The sequence below is a fragment of the Pseudorca crassidens genome, chromosome 17, assembly GCF_039906515.1.
Source record: "Pseudorca crassidens isolate mPseCra1 chromosome 17, mPseCra1.hap1, whole genome shotgun sequence".
In the NCBI taxonomy this organism is placed as follows: Eukaryota; Metazoa; Chordata; class Mammalia; order Artiodactyla; family Delphinidae; genus Pseudorca; species Pseudorca crassidens.
This window is the reverse complement of record NC_090312.1, coordinates 72,169,614-72,187,773: the sequence shown is the minus strand read 5'-3', so window position 1 is coordinate 72,187,773 and position 18,160 is coordinate 72,169,614. Positions and strand designations below refer to the sequence as shown.

Below are 18,160 nucleotides of genomic sequence, written 5' to 3'. Positions count from 1 at the left end.
AAATTTTTGAAATTTTCTTCATGTACTACTTATCACTCTCTGAAATTATCATGTTGTTTTGTTTCTTTCTTTAATATTTCTCTCTTTATCTCCCATCCCTACTCTAGAGTGCAGTCAAAATATAAGCACCGTGAGAACAGGAGCCTTGTGTAATATACAACAAACACCTAGAATGCCCAGCACATATAGGTGCTTAATAAATTATTTGCTGAGTGAGTGAATAAATATATTTTGAGCAGATAATGTTGATAAATTGTATTTGGTTTTGTACTTGGTTCATTAATGCCATTAAAACACCATTTAGCATCTAGTATGCTAAGAAGCGTCATCCAGTATCTTATAAGTAAAAATGAAAAGATGTTGAGTTAGATGGCTTTCCTCTTTATGCTCCTCTTTCCCTTCTTCTAACCCCATGACCAAGTATATACTTGGGACAAGAATGGACTGTACTTGTTTTATCCTGCAATCTATTAAAGCTGAAGTAGGTGGCATGTAAAGAGGTTTTGTATACAATCATTGACCTTCAGAAGTGATTATTCTTTTCCCATTCAGACTGTGTACTTCCAGGGCCTGTGTATTACCAATAGAGCAAGGAAGGGAAAATCTGTTTATGGATACCTTTTATTTACTCCTTTCCTTACTGATTCTTTCCTTCATTCTACATGTAAGATATTATGCCAGGTACATGAAGGTATGTAAATATGAACCCTTGACCTTTTTTTTCTTACGGTCTAATCGTTTTAAGCCTATCTTTTTAGCTTGTCCATCAAGAAATCCAGCTGCTGGAATATTTCCTTTCAGACAAGACAGAAATCTACTAGGATGGGAGAACTAATTTTTTGCAAGGACTATTGAGAAGGAAAATTGTATTGGTTAACACTAGCTGCTGTAACAAGTAAACCTCCCCAATACAGTGGCTTACATTATAGAAGCTAATTTGTCACTCATGTACAGTTCAGTCAGTGGTGGAGGATGAGGTGGTGGCACCCTGCTCCATGCAGGGTTTTTGGTGCCCAACAGAAGCTCTTCCATCTTCAATACAGTGCTCCTAAAGGTCACCTTGAAGGAAGGGTGGAGTTTCTTGTTTGTTTTAAATGGGTTTGTACCCTTCCCATTGTGCATCACTTTTGTGCACATGTCCGTGGGCACAACTCAGATATGTGGTCACCCTTGGCTGCAAGAGGCTCCTAGAAGTGTCCTGTACATGCATATGCAGGAAAAACAAAAGCTAAACCAATTTGGTAAAAAAATACCCAATTTCTGCCCCTGAGGCTTAGCTCCTGGGTCAATATAAGATCTATGAAATCATATGAAAGACAGAGTAATCATTATATTTATTTGTTAATGTTTTACGATGATATCAGCACATAATAGTCACAAAATCACTTTTAACATTTCTGTTTTCAGTTGAGGTTATTGTGACTTCTGTTGTTAATTTGAGTCACTTTAATCTTTTATGAATTATAAATAACAGAAAAAAATGGTTTAAAGCTATCTGTCAACAATAGATACTGCTATTAAATCGTTTAAAAGATTATGGATATGTAAGTTTTTGTACTTCTATGGGATTACTTAACTATATTATAGAAAGAGCTATGCTAAGTTTGTCACGGTATTTTCCTTTTTGACTATGAGGTACCTTGTAACAGATAACAGGATATTAGAGAAGCTTTATTCCCAAAGCTGGAAAGGTCAAGGCGCAAGGAGAGGTTATCCTTTCAGAGGAGCTGTAAGATTATTTTCAAGTCAGCCATCCACTCTTACTTTCATCTTTCAACACAGGTGATCCAGCAATTGTATGAGGAAGAGTTGCTCGTTTACTTAATGAATTAGGTTCTGAAAATTGAAGACAACTATCATGGGTGGAATTTTACTTACTTTACAGTAACAAAACTGTTGTTACTTTCGCTGAAGGCATGCGTAGCTAGGCAGACACATTCAAGTCAATTTTAAGTTAGTACAAAGTGGAGTTGGAATAATATTTATTCAATCTCTTCATGAACATAGTACTCTAGAGTCTGACCTTTTCAGTTCAGGACTGCTGAAAGATCTGGAAGGAATCACAGAGAGAACCACCCTTACTTATTTTGTTAACATATGTCTCAAAATATTTTAATTGCCTCCTCTTAAAAGAGAAAAAATCAACAGCATAAGATTTTTTTTTTGGAACGGATATCAGAATTTCAGTCCTAATCAACTTTCCTCCCCTTCCTCAGACACCACCTTTTCCAGTAATACAATTTTGAAAAGAAAGTAGTAAATTCTGTATTAAAATTTATTCTGAAATTTCAAATTCAAGGACACTTTATTATTTAACTTAAAAGAATTGAAATCTTTTTGAACAATGATATTTATAACCTGCTTAACTCTTTTTCTGAGAAATTTAGCACTGAGTACCCTGTATTAAAAGTCCTGTTGGTCACAGTTTGATTTCAGTGGCCTGTGCTGTTACTGTTACCAGGATCTGATCAGTTGTAATGTCCGATCTGGTATACAGAACTTTTGTTGCTGGAAGTAACCTTTTTTTTTTAGTGTCCAAAGTTAACTAATAGAGATTCTCCCAAGCCTAGGATAAGAGAACATATTATGCAATTTCACATTAATAATTTTATTAGAATGAAGAAATATGGGCCAAGCAGGCTAGTTTCATTAGTATGTGGTTCCAGCTGCATTTTAGTGAAAATAGAATTCCTAAAATAAAGTTGAATGAGCCATCTGTTTTATAAAGAGCCAGCAAAAAAAAAAAAAAAAGTTGACTGTTAATGCTATTATTCACATTGCAAATATCGTTGAGAACTTCATCAGAGGCAAAGCCTTGCTGTACTGGGAATTCTTGGGTTGAGGCAGCATATGTTTTCTCTGTGATATGTTGATAATGTTCTTCTTGTCTGGCTTTATTATTTACATTATAAATGCTTATGTGGGAATTCAGAGAGCTCATTCATTATAGCCAGTGGTGTGCTGAAGTTGGCTGGTCAAAGCTGTAGAGAGCTGGTGATTAACTGTTTAAATAAATTGCAAGCTTGTAGTTAAGCACAGCTATTATTAAAATTAAATTATATAAACATATAAGTACCTAAATTATATTATAAACAAAGGTACTATACCCTTAGAACTCATCACTTCCTAATCATTTTACTACATTTTATTGTTATCTGTGGTCGTGGTGTTACTTATGTCTATTATTTTTGTATGGTGGAAATACTAAATAATAATGTGTCACTGCACATCTCATTCTGTGTTCAGTGACTTTATTTTGGTAGCTGGAAATTGGCCAGCGTGGGAGTATTTGATACCGTGGAAACTGGCAAATGTTACACATCAGTGCTCCTTCTTCCACAACACTAGAGAGCAAGCTGTTCATCATTTACCAGTACATCCCTGGTAATATCCAGCATCACAGAGTTGTTTAAAAGATGTCATTCAGCAACCTTTCTCATCAGCTAATAAACCCATTTTCCATGCTCGAGAAGTTGGGGGAGTGGATTTGTATGCAGAACTATTCACTGTTTTTCCAAGGCAACAGCGTAGAGTTGCAGATTAGCCCAAGATTCACTAGCAAAGTCACAAGAGTTTACCTTACAGTGAAGCATTCTATTTTGAACAGGTTGAAACACCACTTGTTTTATTGTGGCAAGATACCTTTGGGCCCAAGTTTCCTTGAATTTTGGAACATCAATATAATAACTTATTTCAATGACTCTTAAGGGATAAAAATGGGAATAGGTAGATTGCACAGGAGAAATAAATAACTGGTCTTGAGACATGCCATAGGATTTCAAAATATTTCTTCCGATTTTATTTTTCTTTCACATATGCTTTTCTTTCTTTTTGGCTTAATCTGGAAAAAAGATGCCAAAAGTTGTGTTGTCTGTCCCTTTTTGGCAGCAAGCCTGTCTCAGTTTTATGGCTGCAAGCCATGCATTTGGTTTGGATAGATGAGGGTGAAATTGCTGAAACTTTGCATATGTGTGTGTGTGTGTGTGTGTGTGTGTATGTGTGTGTGTGTGTGTATGTGTATGTGTGTGTGTGTGTGTGTGTGTGTTACAAGTCTCTTGGCTTTCTTCTGGATTCACCAATGTAGTTCATGAGAATTCTGACAGATTTTTCTCCCCCTTCAACATTTTTAGCAAAAAGTAAAGGTCAAAGTCTTCTATGTAATCATGAAAATAGAGCCCATTGCAACAAATTATCTCTTCTGCAAATTTTTCATTCCCTGTAAATAAAACATTTAAATGTAAACTCTTTGAGATTTAATTTGAGGTTTTTCCTTTCTAGAACAGTTTTTTTTTTTTTTTTTTTATCAGACTACCTAGAATAAAAGGAAACTTGAGAGAAAGTTTAGTAGGAGTCTTTATGAATGGAAAGTCTTATCTTAAGGATGGAAGTGAAGGTTGACCACTCTCATTTTCCACTGAGGAAAAAAAAAATTAAGTGACGTGTAACAAAAGCATTTGTCAGTGTAAGAAAACTGTTAAAATTTTGGAATCAGTTACATACTGAATTTATCTAATCTACTCTGAAGATCTAAACACAGGATAAATGGTCAAGATTGGTATATGTGTGGTCTTGGCCTGATCGCTGTGGGATAAGACAGATAAATGCTAAAATTCACTTCTGGGGCTGAGAGTCAAATTATAACTCACTAGTTGGAGTATCTGCTGTTCGAAGGGCACTTTTTGCTTGACTTTGTGGCATTGTGAAGAAATAGAAAACACAAACTCGTCTATTTATTTAAGTGTAAATCACTGCGCACACGCACAAATGCATACGCTATGCTACCTAAATGTGGCTAACCTTAATTTAGTTCTTCAGTCATTACATGGAAGTTGTAACTATATTATGTAACAAAATCTTATCATGAATCTTACCATCAAAATACTGGATTAGCATTACTATGTTAGGAAAATGAAAGCTTTTGATAAAACTAAAAGTTTCAGTATTTGGGAATATGTTTTTTATCTGCCAGTTTTTAGTTTGTCAGGATTTTAATATACTGTTCTTATGTTCTTAGTTACGGATAAACATCAATTCAAACCAGAACAGATGTTATATCGATTTCGCTATGATGATGGAACCTTTTATCCAAGAAATGAGATGCAGGATGTGATTTCAAAGGTAACAACCTCTCCCATAACCTTTTATCAATAAAAGAATTCGTGTTGTCGTTATATTCTTATCTTCAGCAAGATAAAATCCTGTAGAGAGACTTAAAATAATTCTGCCGGTATAGAAAATTTTTACATGACCTACGTAAGCAAACCTCTTGATTTTTGTCTTGCTATTTTAAGAATTAGAATGTTAGATTATTGTTTTTATTCTGTTTATCTAATTCTAAAAGGGAATAGTGCAATTGCATAACTCAGAAGATTATATCTGTTGAAAACTGTTTCACATGTAGCAACAAGTGGTCATGATACTTGAATAAATTTAACAAAAAGATAAATACATAAAATTTATGTAATATCAGTTTTCTTTGTACACTTGACAAAATTTATATTGACATGTAATGATCAAGTAGTATGATGGACCACTACATAGATTTATATTCTGTTTACATTATATCCCAAAATTTTATATTTTAAGAAAATAGTTTTAAAAGTCCTCTGTGTATGTATATGTCATATGTATATGAAAAATTCATAGCACAATTTAATCCTGTTTTTAAAGATTTAAGTTATATTATTTTTATGATGTAATGTATCATTTGAATAATAGGGTAATGATTTCAGCATGTTGACAGTGAATCTGTTTTATTCAAAATTTCATTGGTTTGTCCTTTGAGTGATCTTACTTGCTTTTGACATATTTTTGTTTTACAATAGGGCGTACGATTGTATTGCCGTCTTCATAGTCTATTTACTCCAGTGATAAGGTGAGTCTAGTTTCTAAGTTCTGGGAGGTTAAATGGAAATATTTATATTGCATATTAGATAAATATTATTAAGCTGGAACTTAACTTATTTTGTTTTTCTTCCCAAAGTGAAAATTTTACTTTTAAAGATTAAGTCACAATTTATCTGAAAATATTTCTGAATTTTCTGAGGCTCTAATTATACCATTTCTTCTACTCTTTTTATTCTGATTTCTAAAATTATTTGCCATTAATTCATAGTAAATTACAGGCTTGATTTTGAAATGATCCACCTTCAGTTAATATTTAATAAATAATAGTTGGCTGGTTGGTAGAGGATTTCAAAATACTGTTTACTATAAATATTTACCATTATGGTTATTTGTATAGTAATTTTTTTCATTAGACTGTGTAATCAAATCTTGGATATGTATTTTATTTCACAATATTTTTTTAATCATCTTTTATCCAAAGAAAAAATTTTGCACTTGAAAATTAAGAATTGATTTGGAGTTAATAATTATAATTTTCTCATTTTTTTTCTGTACCATGTTTTAACTTCTGAAGAGATGCCTTTTTGTTTTTTAAAGAGACATCAGGATTCATTTTCAGTTTATCTCTTTAGAAAAACAGCAGAAAACTTTGAGTTCTGTGTTATGATTACTAACAGAGATCATCAGTACTTTTGTAATATGCACTGGTATACACTAAGTAGTAGGATGTAATGTAATGTAAAACTAATTTCAGATGGCCAGATGTCATTTGGAGTTTATTGACTAAAACATACTTTTTGGAACAGAAAAATGAACACACTATTTCTAAAATGAATATAGAGGCTTTTCAGTTGTGTCTGTAGAATCCAAACGTTTGATGGACAGTGTTTCTGTTTTTCACTCTGCTTTCCAATTCCAAGGAAACGCAGAGCTTAAAAAAAAAAGATTCCAAAAGTTGCTGGTCAGCGTTGGAATGCCCACACTGCAGGTCCCGAAGGAGAAGACAGAATTTTACCTATTACTCCTGAAAATGCCCTGTCCACTTTCACAAGCAGGCTTCACAAAGTAAAAAGAGGTGAAAGGAACCAACATCTGTTGATTCCCTGCTATATTCCTGGCACAGGCACTCTGTGAATATGTTGGATAATGTAATGCTAAAAGATGGTTCGATACTTAAGGTTTTTTTCTGCTAAACTAATAGAAGACGATACTGGAGAATTTTTTCAGGCCACATGTGTATGTATATGTAGGTTTCACATGTGAGAAAATGTGTTCTGAAAATATATTTTAGCCATGTGGGATTTCTTATCAAGAAAGTTACATTCTGAAAGAGCTGATAAGAAGGAATTGTTCTTTGGCTAGAAATGACGATGGTTTATGAATTGTGCAAGGTAAATTTATGAGAAAAAAACCCATAAAACAGATGGAATGTACGATAGTCATGTGTGAACTCAGCTTATGAAAAGAAAAATGACTTGGGTGAAGAATCTACAGACCCACGTGTGGTCTATAAAAGACTACCCTGTCCTTCTTATTGACACATGGAAACCAAGATGAAATGGGTGATGAGGTATCAGAAGTAGGGAGGTAGACTTAAAAAGATTTTTAAAAATCTGCTCTTGATTACTGGCTAACTAGTTCATTCACTGTTGAACTCTCAGAAATTTCATTCATGTTTCAGGGAGCTTTTTGTGAAAATGGATGAAATGATGTCAGTATTAATTGTAAACTACTGACAGAAGCTCAAGAACCATGAATATAGCCAGTAATTATTTGTCACGCCAAGTTGATTGCAGTTTGGATTTTTTTGACATGTTGAAAAGACTGTCGTTTTCTCATTCCATTTTGATCCAGGCCCGCAAAGTAAATGAATTACAGGTTTCCACCCTTGGGGCCTTATTCTGATCATGAGCACTTTGTTGGTATCTAACTAGACTTTGAAACGTTTCTCAGAACTGGGAAGTCTGCAGAAAGGAGAGTCTGCTGCGGAGAGCCAGGATTCCCGGGGCTGCCTGGGGATGCAGCGTGGCTGAGTCCGTGCTCTGATCAGACAAAATGAATAACGAGGTTCTCGGTGTGTTTCCCTCAAGACAGGCCTCAGGTCTCCCACTACAGCTGAGCCTAACGAATAATCCTCTGGGGCAAATCGTGCCTTCCTGGAGAACTCAGGAGCAGAAATACAAGGGGTTGCTTTATTTCCCGTACTTTGAGGAGATTTTTCGTAGACTCTATCTCGATTTAAAGGGAGGGAATTCTATTTTATTCTTCTTTTACTAATGAGCTATTGTATTTCTAGCCAAGTTATTACCAGGTAACATAGCATTAACAATCAGTTTGGATATAGGAAAATGTGAAAGAAGAAATGTGCTGTTTTGGTATCCTTGTGGGTTTCTTCTTCTGGTGTGAGCTGGTGAAGGGAGTTTTCAGGTGTGTACACCTTGTAAAGCTGTCTTATTTACACATAAGTGGGACAGTCAATTCAAATTACATTGAGTAAACTCTTCTGTTGCACACTGGTACGAAATGAAATGGTTCCTTGTGCTTACTTGTCCTCTTGCTTAATGTTTTTTCTTTCTCTTTCCTTTATAGAGATAAAGATTACCACTTAAGAACCTACAAATCTGTGGTTATGGCCAACAAGCTGATAGACTGGTTAATTGCACAGGTAAATAGACAAATAGAAGTTACTGAGTTACATTCACTGCTGCTTTAGACTTTGAAATGATTTAGGTACTTTTTAAAACTCCCACTTGCCAATGAGACAGTGAAATAACTTGACCAAGTTCATACAGCTAAAATGAAGCAGAGTTAGGATTTGAACCTGGATCATCTGACTTCAGAGTCCCAGACTTGATTTTTATGCAATATTGTCTTTCAAGAGGAAGGTGTTTCTGGATTCAAAAATATCATCTGAGATCCGTCAAGAAACGAAGTATAATTTAAATAAATGTGCATGTACTAAAATTACTTGTATGTTTTGTTCACTGATTTGTTTTAAGGTATCTGGTTTTTAGTCCTAGCAGGTTATTCTAATCTCCCTGTGCCTTCTTCTCTGTTAGATAATAATTGTGTTTTGATAATATGAGCTTTACTTCTCTGAAATGGATTGAAATTTCCAATTAGTGTGAACAGGGGAGGGTGAATGGGTGAATGCAATAAGATGTATCATTTACGTATTGCCCTAAGTGTATGGCTAGAAGCTTTTGCAACTGAGATCTGCCCTACTTTTCATGCTAATGGTAATGCTTGTCCTCCTAATGCAGCTGTAAACTTTATAAGCCCATAGGTAGACAGCATCACAAAATATTTACCCCTCCCCACTGGCCCACTCTCAAGCTTCACTCCCCTCCCCCCCAAAAAAAAATACAGTATCCATCTGCATACACTGTAAATAGGAAAGTATAAAATTTGTTGTGATTGTTGTTCTGCTTCTTAGAATGTGGGAGCTGATAGCTGGTATTGAGAAAATGTTATTTGCAACTCAAGGCATCTAGCCCATCATAATAGATATTCAAATATAAATTTATTTAAATGTTTTATTGTACTAGATCAAGTAATAAATAGTCAAATGTTTTCCAGGGATTAAAGAAAAGGCTAAGAAAACTGATATCCACTTTGACAGAACTTACTATTTTGAGAAAGGGGATATTGCTTGGTTGAAATGTTGTCATTACATTTGGATATTTGAGTCAATTTACTTTTCTGTTATTGAAGAAATTAGCCTACCTCCTTTGTTGCAAGTGGATAATAACGTTTGATGCTCAGTCATAGAAATGTTTATTTTTTGTTTCAAATATTAACGTTTAATTCCCATTTGATTCATCTGTGCACACACATTTTGAGATTTTTATTTTTAATGTTAACTTCTACACTATCCAAGACCCCCTATTTTTGCATTTTATGGCACTTAGATTTATTTTATCTAGAAATTAAGATCTTAGATTAAACCAAACAGTTTTTTTTCGATAAAACCCAAATTCCTATGTCCAGGGGCTTGACTAGTGTGAGAGCCTTTTATAACACTATGGTCAGTGTGTGTCATTGGGATTGGTTCTATATTTGGTAACAGAGTTGGAATTTCACCTAGAAATTAAGCTGTTAACAGAATTCGCATGAATTCTTGTACTATATGTTGATTATATGAGAAAACCGAAGAAAGTTTCTTTGAAGCAAAAGCTGATGTGGAATAAATATTTAAAGTTCTGACTCAGGAAGTCAGTTATCAACTTTTTTTTTTTTTCCCCCTCTTTGGCGCATTTACTTTCCAAGTGTGAATATTAGAAGACTAAAATAAGTTGCTCAAAAAACGGACCAAGTTGCAATTCTTTTTTTCTTCAGGTTTTCTTAGTGGTCTGTTATGACAACGTCTGTAGAAATTGTACGTAATAGAAATTGAAATGGACTGGGATTCAGGTAATCTGGTGTCTGATGACAGTTCTGCTGATAAGCAGTTCTGCAAACGGTTGAGTCACTTAATCTCTCTAGCTTTTATTTTCACAGCTGTTTTCTGCTTACTGGACTAGCTGTATATGTCAGCTCTTCTCTGTCACTTAAGCTTTATGAGTCTGATGGTGTAAAACGTATTCCAATGTACGTATCAGACCTGATTAACTCTAGCTTCAGATTAGGACAATATGGGCTGGCTGTGAAAAGCAAGACATGGTAATGGTATGATAAGAGAAGGATAAGTTACAGTTCTTAATCTAAGATGAAAAAGAGATATTTTAAAAGTAAGGGTCTCTTTCCACCAAGGCTCTCAAGTGATAATAAAACTTAATTTCTCGCATTGACCGGGACACTGAGTTGACTTGGAGAGCTTAAGGGGACCAGATAGAGAACTGACTCCAATGTGATAGTCCATGTGTTGTTTGGAGTATAGTCTAGATCTGATAGCTTTTGGATGATGGTACTTATTATATACCATATTTTAAGTGACTAAGTTCTTCACCAGATTTGAATTGCTGGAGGGCAGGGAAGTATTTTTTTGTTTGAGTGCTTTACTCTCTGTAGCACTTGGCACACTTTGTGGCAGAAAAAAAAATCTTTTGAGTGAATTCATAAAAGTTACGTAACAGCTATATTTTGAAAAGGGTACAGATGCGTTGTCCAAAGATACAGATTATACATGTCTTGTTAGTTAACAGGATTAGTGAGGGGTGGAGTTGTCACAGCATGAGGCGGCACTTGTTTTGGTCCTGGATAGACAGATAGGTAGAATTTAAATGTGTGAAGGGTAACAATTGGGGGGGTCAGCTTGACAAGAGTGAAGGTGACCCCACCTTTGGAAGATGAGGCTGGAGGGGTAGAATGAAGTTAGGATTATGGGAGGCCTGGGAAGCCCAACAGAAAATTTTGATATTTTACGATCATTAAAAAAGAGAGTCAGTGTAAAGTTTTGGAACATGATATTCCTGTGTAAGGAAGTTTAATTCTATAAAGGCAATAAGTTAGAGAAAGTACAGGAAAAAATTATGGCAATTTAGAAGTGAAATGAAGAAACACTGGGTTAGGGTGTTGAGATAGAAATGAAATAGAAGCCAGAGAGAAGAGGGGATGGATTTGGTAGAGTATTGTACCTCAGAGCTAAAACATAGGACTAGGAAAAATGAGATAATATGTAAGAAAGCACTTCTTAAACTGTAAAACATACAACTGTAATGACATATAGACACACATACATACATATACACATATATATTCACATGCAGTCGGCCCTCTTGGGATCTACGAGGGATTGGTTCCAGGACCCCTGAAGATACCAAAATCCACAGATGCTCAAGTCCCTTACATAAAATAGAGTAGTATTTGCAAATAACCTCCCATGTACTTTAAGTAATCTCAAGATTACTTATAATACCTGATGTAATGTAAATGCTATGTAAACAGTGTCTGGTCCTGCAATTCAAGCTTTGCTTTTTGGAACTTTCTGGATTTTTTTTCTCTGAATAATTTTGATCCGTGGTTGGTTGAATCTTCAGATGCTGAACCCGTGGTGACAGAGGGCAGACTGTATATGAATTCATACTTAAATGAATAAAATAGATGTTTTCTAGATAAAAATCATAACAGAAGTTTGCATTGGGCTTTCTTTTGGGGATCAGTTATATGAGCTGATTTTTTTTTTGGCAAGATAGAGAAAGAGAAGCTTGCATTTGCTGACTTCACTGAACAACACACTCTTAGGGTCTTACGAGTCACCCTAGATTAGTAGGTTTCTTTGGGGGTACTTAAAGAGCAAGGCCGTTTTGTGGAAGGGAGGTGATAGCTGAGATCACGCATAATAATTTTTACTTAGCAAGTTTTATTTAGTGAGTTTTCAATATGTAGGATATTTCCTTGATACATAATTGCGATATAAGATCAAAGAAATAAGAGAAAGGGATCATTTGTGATAGCAATACATTTTAGTTACCTATGTATTTTTCCTTTTAAATGAGACATGATTTTTCTCAAGAAGTATGAAATCTTTATTTTTTATGTAATGTCAGAAGAAGATATTTTCATAATCAAGTGAATGTTTTATAACCCTTAGATGGATCGTGGCCTTATGAAAGCAGCGTCTGTCCTGATGTATGAATGGCTTTGTCAGTCCAGTGCTGAAATGTCAAACGCGGTTAAGATGCAGCAGAATCTTCAGTTGCCTATTAACTTGTACAGGGCTTTTGTGGTTAACAGGGGGATTGCCGCACCAGAGAAGAGGCAATGATATTTGGCGTTGGACTCTGTGACAATGGATTTATGCACCATGGTAGGGATCGTTATTGTGGAAGCTTACAGATGTATTTCACTGTTTTGTTTTGTTAGGACACTGGGAGTGTCTCAGTGTTCCAGGGAAGTCATCTGGAGACAAACCAGCAAGACTGTCTGGGTCTTGCCGTGTGTCCCTGTTGGGTCACCACGTCTGCATTCAGTGTCACTTTGGTGCCTTTGCTGTGTCTAATGACTCTTATCTACCAGTTGCCATTACTTCTCTTCTGTTTTTCTAGACTGATCCCAAAAAACCAACAGCTTGAACTAGAAGTTTCTAAAAAAAAAAAAAAAAAAAAGCTGATATATCTCTTTGAAACTATTTTAGGTCAGAGCCATGTTTTTTTTTTTTTTGAATGCCAGTATATATTAAAATGATTAAATGAGAGCATTTAATCTGAACATTTATTGTTATTTTTAGAAAAATGCTTTCAAAATTATCTCAGAGAACAAAATTATAAATCTCTGGAAAAAAATCTGTTGCTTTTTGGCTGCTAATTAAAGATTGAATTTCTTTCTTGTTTGATGACTTCATTTCCCTTCAGTTTATAAAAATAATGAGACTTAGTTTTCCCTCTCTATTCATACCATCTTATAGATTCCATAAACCCAAACAATCTCTTTTCATTGTTAATATTTGCATATGTGTATATTTGATAGCTCTTGTACCTATTTGTCAATTACACTCAGAAAGTTGTACCTCTTTCCAAAGAAAAGAAGTACAGCAAAAGTTTACAGCGATTTTGAGGGCATCCTTGGTTATCGTATATTCCTTTGGGAATTCCATTACATTCTAGTATCTCTGGACCACTGTATGAGCTGTGATAGGGGAAATATCTGTCTTTGAAGAGCCAACAATGGAATGGAAGGAATGACATCATTATAGGGGATTAAAACTATAATATCAACCTTCAAAGGTTTTGATTATTTTTCTCTTGAAAGTATCAACAAGCAGCAATTTTATCTAAATAGTTTTTTTTAAATATTGAGTTACAGTAAAGGTTTTCCCTACGAAAGTCTCTGTCAGTAAAGCACAGCTAGTTCCGCTCATTCCTGGCCTTACTGATGTTCTCTCTCCCTGCCTTTAGACTGACTGTTTGGTGGAGGAAAACAGTAGTAGCAGAAACACCATGTGAGTTTTGGGAAACTGCTTAGGTCATGTAGGCAAGACCTAACTCGATCTCAATTATATCCTCATTTCTCTTGTCACCTACAACTTGTGTTACCTTTTAATTTGTGGTTGGTAGTTTCATTTGTTAACTCACGTTGCCAACCAGTCCTTCATTCAAAGGTCAATTCGTACATACAGCTAGTCAACAATTGTGATTTGGACCTCTGTTAAAATAATGAAATCAAAGAGCTGTCATTTTTGGTTGCCTGCTATAAGCCAAGTTATTTACACTTATTACCTCATTTTAGTTTTGTCCAACATTATGAAGAAGGTTTTACTGCCTGCATTTTGCAGGTGAGGAAACTGAAGTTCAAGGAGTTTAAGTAACTTTCCTAGTGTTTCACCCAGAATCAGTCCCAGACCTGGAATTTGAGCTCCGGGTCTGTCTTATGATAAAGCCTAACATTCTACTGTGCCCTGGGACTGCAGATCTTAGATCCCTGACTCAGTGAATCAGCCTGTCTCAAAAAGTAAGCTTTAGGGTATAAAGGTAGATAAGGAGAAATAGAGAAGATTTCTCTTTTAAGACACTTTGACAGTTGTCAGGTCCTCACTAGTACAAATTCTTTCTATTAGTATTTAGCTTTATTTTTAAAAAGGCTAACAAAACATATACCTTATATCATGAGAGCGTGCCAGGAAGCTTAGGGACTTTGGGGGGAAATATTAATGTTCAGATAAAAGGGAAGAAACTGACCTTTGCAGAAATAAGTTTATTTGAGAATAATGTTTTTACAGAAAAGAACTAGGAATTAGTGGGAACTAAAATCACTTTTCACCCAGAAGATATCTTTCTGGTTTGAAGGGTTGGAATAAAAGCGACCACAGTGGGAATTGCTCACACACATAAGGGCAACAGTTAACCCATTTGAATTTTCCCATAATTGTGCAGGATATTAAAAACAGAAATGTTTTTGTGTTTTTAGTTAAAATGTTTACTACAAATTCGAAACACTGTAGGTTTCTGTGTTTTGAACTGCATACATTTTTTGATTCAATATAATCTTTGACTTAAAGTTGGGTTTTAATCTGGAAAGGTGGCAGACTTGGTTAAGAAAAAAACGTTAACAATGAAAAATATATTACTTGTTTTAAAAATTCAAAATTATTTAGGTAATAGTAATCTAAAGGAAACATTGGCTTGAAATTATAGCAAGAAATAAAAAAGGGTTATTGGGATATTTGTGAATGTAACTTCTTCTAGGTAATGGGACGGGGTATTAATTTACTGAAGGGTCTGTCAGTATGGAAACGGAGGTCAATTTGGGGATAATTGAAACAGTTTGAATCTCTCTCTGTTTCCATAGTCCTTGAAAAAAGTGAATTCAAAGACGAACCCTTACTTTTCCGCTTTTTTGCTGATGAGGAAATGGAAGGATCAAATATGAAACATCGACTGATGAAACATGACTTAAAAGTTGTAGAAAATGTTATAGCCAAATCATTATTGGTAAGTTTGTTACTGTGCTATGCAGGTTTTCTTCTTGATTAGCCATTAACAGGAGATCACATAAACGTGTTTGACAGTGATGCACCGTATTATTTCATTCTGTTTGATTTGTAAGTTTTTTCATAGTTGTTTTATTAATAATGTTAATATTTTGCATTTCAGATTAAATCCAATGAAGGCAGCTATGGTTTTGGGTTAGAAGACAAAAATAAAGTTCCAATAATAAAGCTGGTAGAAAAGGGGTCTAATGCTGAGGTAATGTAAATTAGCATTTTTATTTAACTTTGTCCGTGACATACGAACATAAAAGTTTTAAACAAAGTGAAATCAGCCTTTAAGTATCTTTATGGCAAATAATGTTTCTGAATAATCTTATTCTGAGGTTCTTTTAAATACTGTTGGATTCGTGACGGAGGTTGTCTGGGTACTTAAGGATAGTGGGAGGAGGTATTTTAGAGATCTACAGTTTGAACTGTCGACCTCCTAGGAGTCCAGGTGGCTTATTCCATGTCTGATTCTAGCCTGCAGCCCTGTGGAGACTGCATAGGGTGGGACTGTATTGTGTATGTCACATGATTCTTCCATTAAATCTAGGGCTGCATCTTCTATTTTCCTATCACTTTTGATTGTCTTATTTAAGTACAACTTCCACCAGTAAAGCACATGCTTTCGTTTATTTTCTTATTGGGTTAATGCCGATAAATTGATTAATGTACTCTCACCTTACCAGAGTTTTAAACAAAGGAATCTCCTGATCATTCAGAAATATTTATTTAGTGCCTGTTACGTGATTAGCAGCGTTCTAGGCTCTGGTAATACAGCAGTGAACAAAACAAAGTTCTCTGCCCTCATGGAACGTACCTTCTAATGTTATATCCCAAGTATATCAGGTTAAAAGTATTCCTACCTCTGCCTGGCTTATAAAATGCTTAATCCTCAAGCAAATGTCTCAATATATAAATTTTTAATAAAGAATGAGAAAATGAATGAAGCGTGGCTTTTAACTTTGAGCCTGTTTAAAGTTAGTAGCAAACTGTCACTTACCCGATTTGCTGACGCCCAAGGTCTCTGTCTTTTACCAACCTCGTGCAAGACAAAGCTCTATGTACAGCATATTAATTTCAAACAAAATAACTCTGCTCAGCGCATACTCTGTTGGTGGGCCTGGCCAACAAATGACTGTTTTTATTATTTTCTATGATGAGGAAATGTTTTCCCCAGTCATTTTCAGAGGGTGTTCTTGGAGCCCAGCTTCATCTGACTCTGCCACCAATAAAATGCCCTCTCCCGGGTTTTCGTCATTTGGCTGGTAACCAAAACAGTATATAGTTTATAGGCAGTAGGGTTGGTTAAGAAGATTGGCCTGGTTGACGTGGAGAGATAATGTCTTCCTTGTCATCTTTCCAGCATCTTGTGATCTGTGCCTGTTGGAGCTCTTCCTTGGTTCCAGGCCATTTCTCTCTCCTGCCCTGTGGTCCCCTATGCTATGTCAGGCTAGAGATGTATATTTGGTTGTTATCCATGTCTATATAGAGGTTGAAACTCCCTCAGTTATTTGGATATAGATAGAAAACACAGGCAAAAAACTTAACCTGGGGTTTGACTGTAGTTAAAAGGATGAAATAAAAACTATAAAATATAACAGAAAAAAGGGTTACAGGAGAAGTACAGTGTTAAGTCCTGGAGGGAGGGAGGAGAATTTCAGTAGAGATGCGTGATCAAATTTAAAAGTAGGTCAAAGAGAATAACTGTGTTATCTCTTCCACAGTTCTGTATTGTGACATTGTATGAAAACATTGCAGATGTGTTAAAATGTCAAAATCTCTAAGTTCTAGACCCTTTCAGATTCTAATTCTGTGAAAAAATAGGTTCCTTATTAAAATAAAATTTGATTTTTTTTTTTTTTTTTTGCTGTTTCTCTCCTAGATGGCTGGCATGGAAGTTGGGAAAAAGATTTTTGCTATTAATGGTGACCTGGTTTTTATGAGACCTTTCAATGAAGTGGATTGCTTCCTGAAATCATGCTTACATAGCAGAAAACCTCTAAGAGTTCTTGTGAGCACAAAGCCAAGAGAGTAAGTTGTATAATTTATGTGCGGTTTTTAAAAAAATTAGACATAGGTGAATAAAATGGAAAAGTTAAGAGTGAACATCTGGAATTAAGCATCTCACTGCTTGGCACATTTAAACGTCCCCAACATTACTGATACTGGTCTGTAGATAATGGGAAAAAATACATTGCTTATGATGGTTAAATGCTTGCTACTTAAATCAGGTAGTTTCAACAGAATAATATTTTCCTTTTGATGCCCCAATTTTTCTGCTCTGGGTTGGGTTGAGTTTGATTATGAGTGAAGAAAACTAGTAGAACACTTGGCAATGAAAACTTTATTCCGCCATGTTCAGCTCTAAGAATTTCAGGGACTATGATACCATTTATGATTAAGTGCTCATAGGAGATGGGATCAAACCTGGGTGACAGACACTTCCATGCTTTCATGTACTTAGTAATATGTCCATTATTTTTAAAAAATATGTCTATCTACCTATGATTAGAAAAAAAACCTTATGTTTATTATAGAAAAGTTAGCGAGTACAGGTTTTTCTAAAGGAAGACATTTTCTTATAATCATATTATCCATAAATGACCATTGTTATTTTTTTGAAATTCAGTGCTAGTTGATTTTTCTGAGTATTGACACACGTACATACAATCAAGTATTTATAAAATGGGAACATGATTAATGATCTGGGGGGGGTTGAAAAAAATTAACAAGATATTATGGATATACTTGGAAAACATTAGCTTTTTGTCTGCAAATCATTGGTGGTCTCGTGTTCCTGTATTAGATTTCCATGATTTGTTTAACTAATTAATTAACTGAGAGAATATATATAAAGTGCTTAGCATAATGTCTTAATGTACTATGATTATATCAATATTA

At 34.9% G+C, this 18,160-nt stretch overlaps 1 protein-coding gene across 4 annotated transcripts in view; it reads left to right on the top strand.

Moving 5' to 3' along the window:
- The window catches only part of PREX2 (phosphatidylinositol-3,4,5-trisphosphate dependent Rac exchange factor 2), a 286,239-nt gene that overhangs the window by 120,413 nt on the left and 147,666 nt on the right, over positions 1–18,160 (top strand). For all 4 annotated transcript variants that reach the window (XM_067712136.1, XM_067712134.1, XM_067712135.1 and 1 more), the window contains 7 exons: positions 5,015–5,118; positions 5,826–5,875; positions 8,437–8,512; positions 12,523–12,595; positions 15,073–15,215; positions 15,378–15,470; positions 17,142–17,290. In XM_067712136.1, the coding sequence (XP_067568237.1) occupies positions 5,015–5,118; positions 5,826–5,875; positions 8,437–8,512; positions 12,523–12,595; positions 15,073–15,215; positions 15,378–15,470; positions 17,142–17,290 (688 nt within the window). The remainder of the gene's footprint in view (positions 1–5,014; positions 5,119–5,825; positions 5,876–8,436; positions 8,513–12,522; positions 12,596–15,072; positions 15,216–15,377; positions 15,471–17,141; positions 17,291–18,160) is intronic.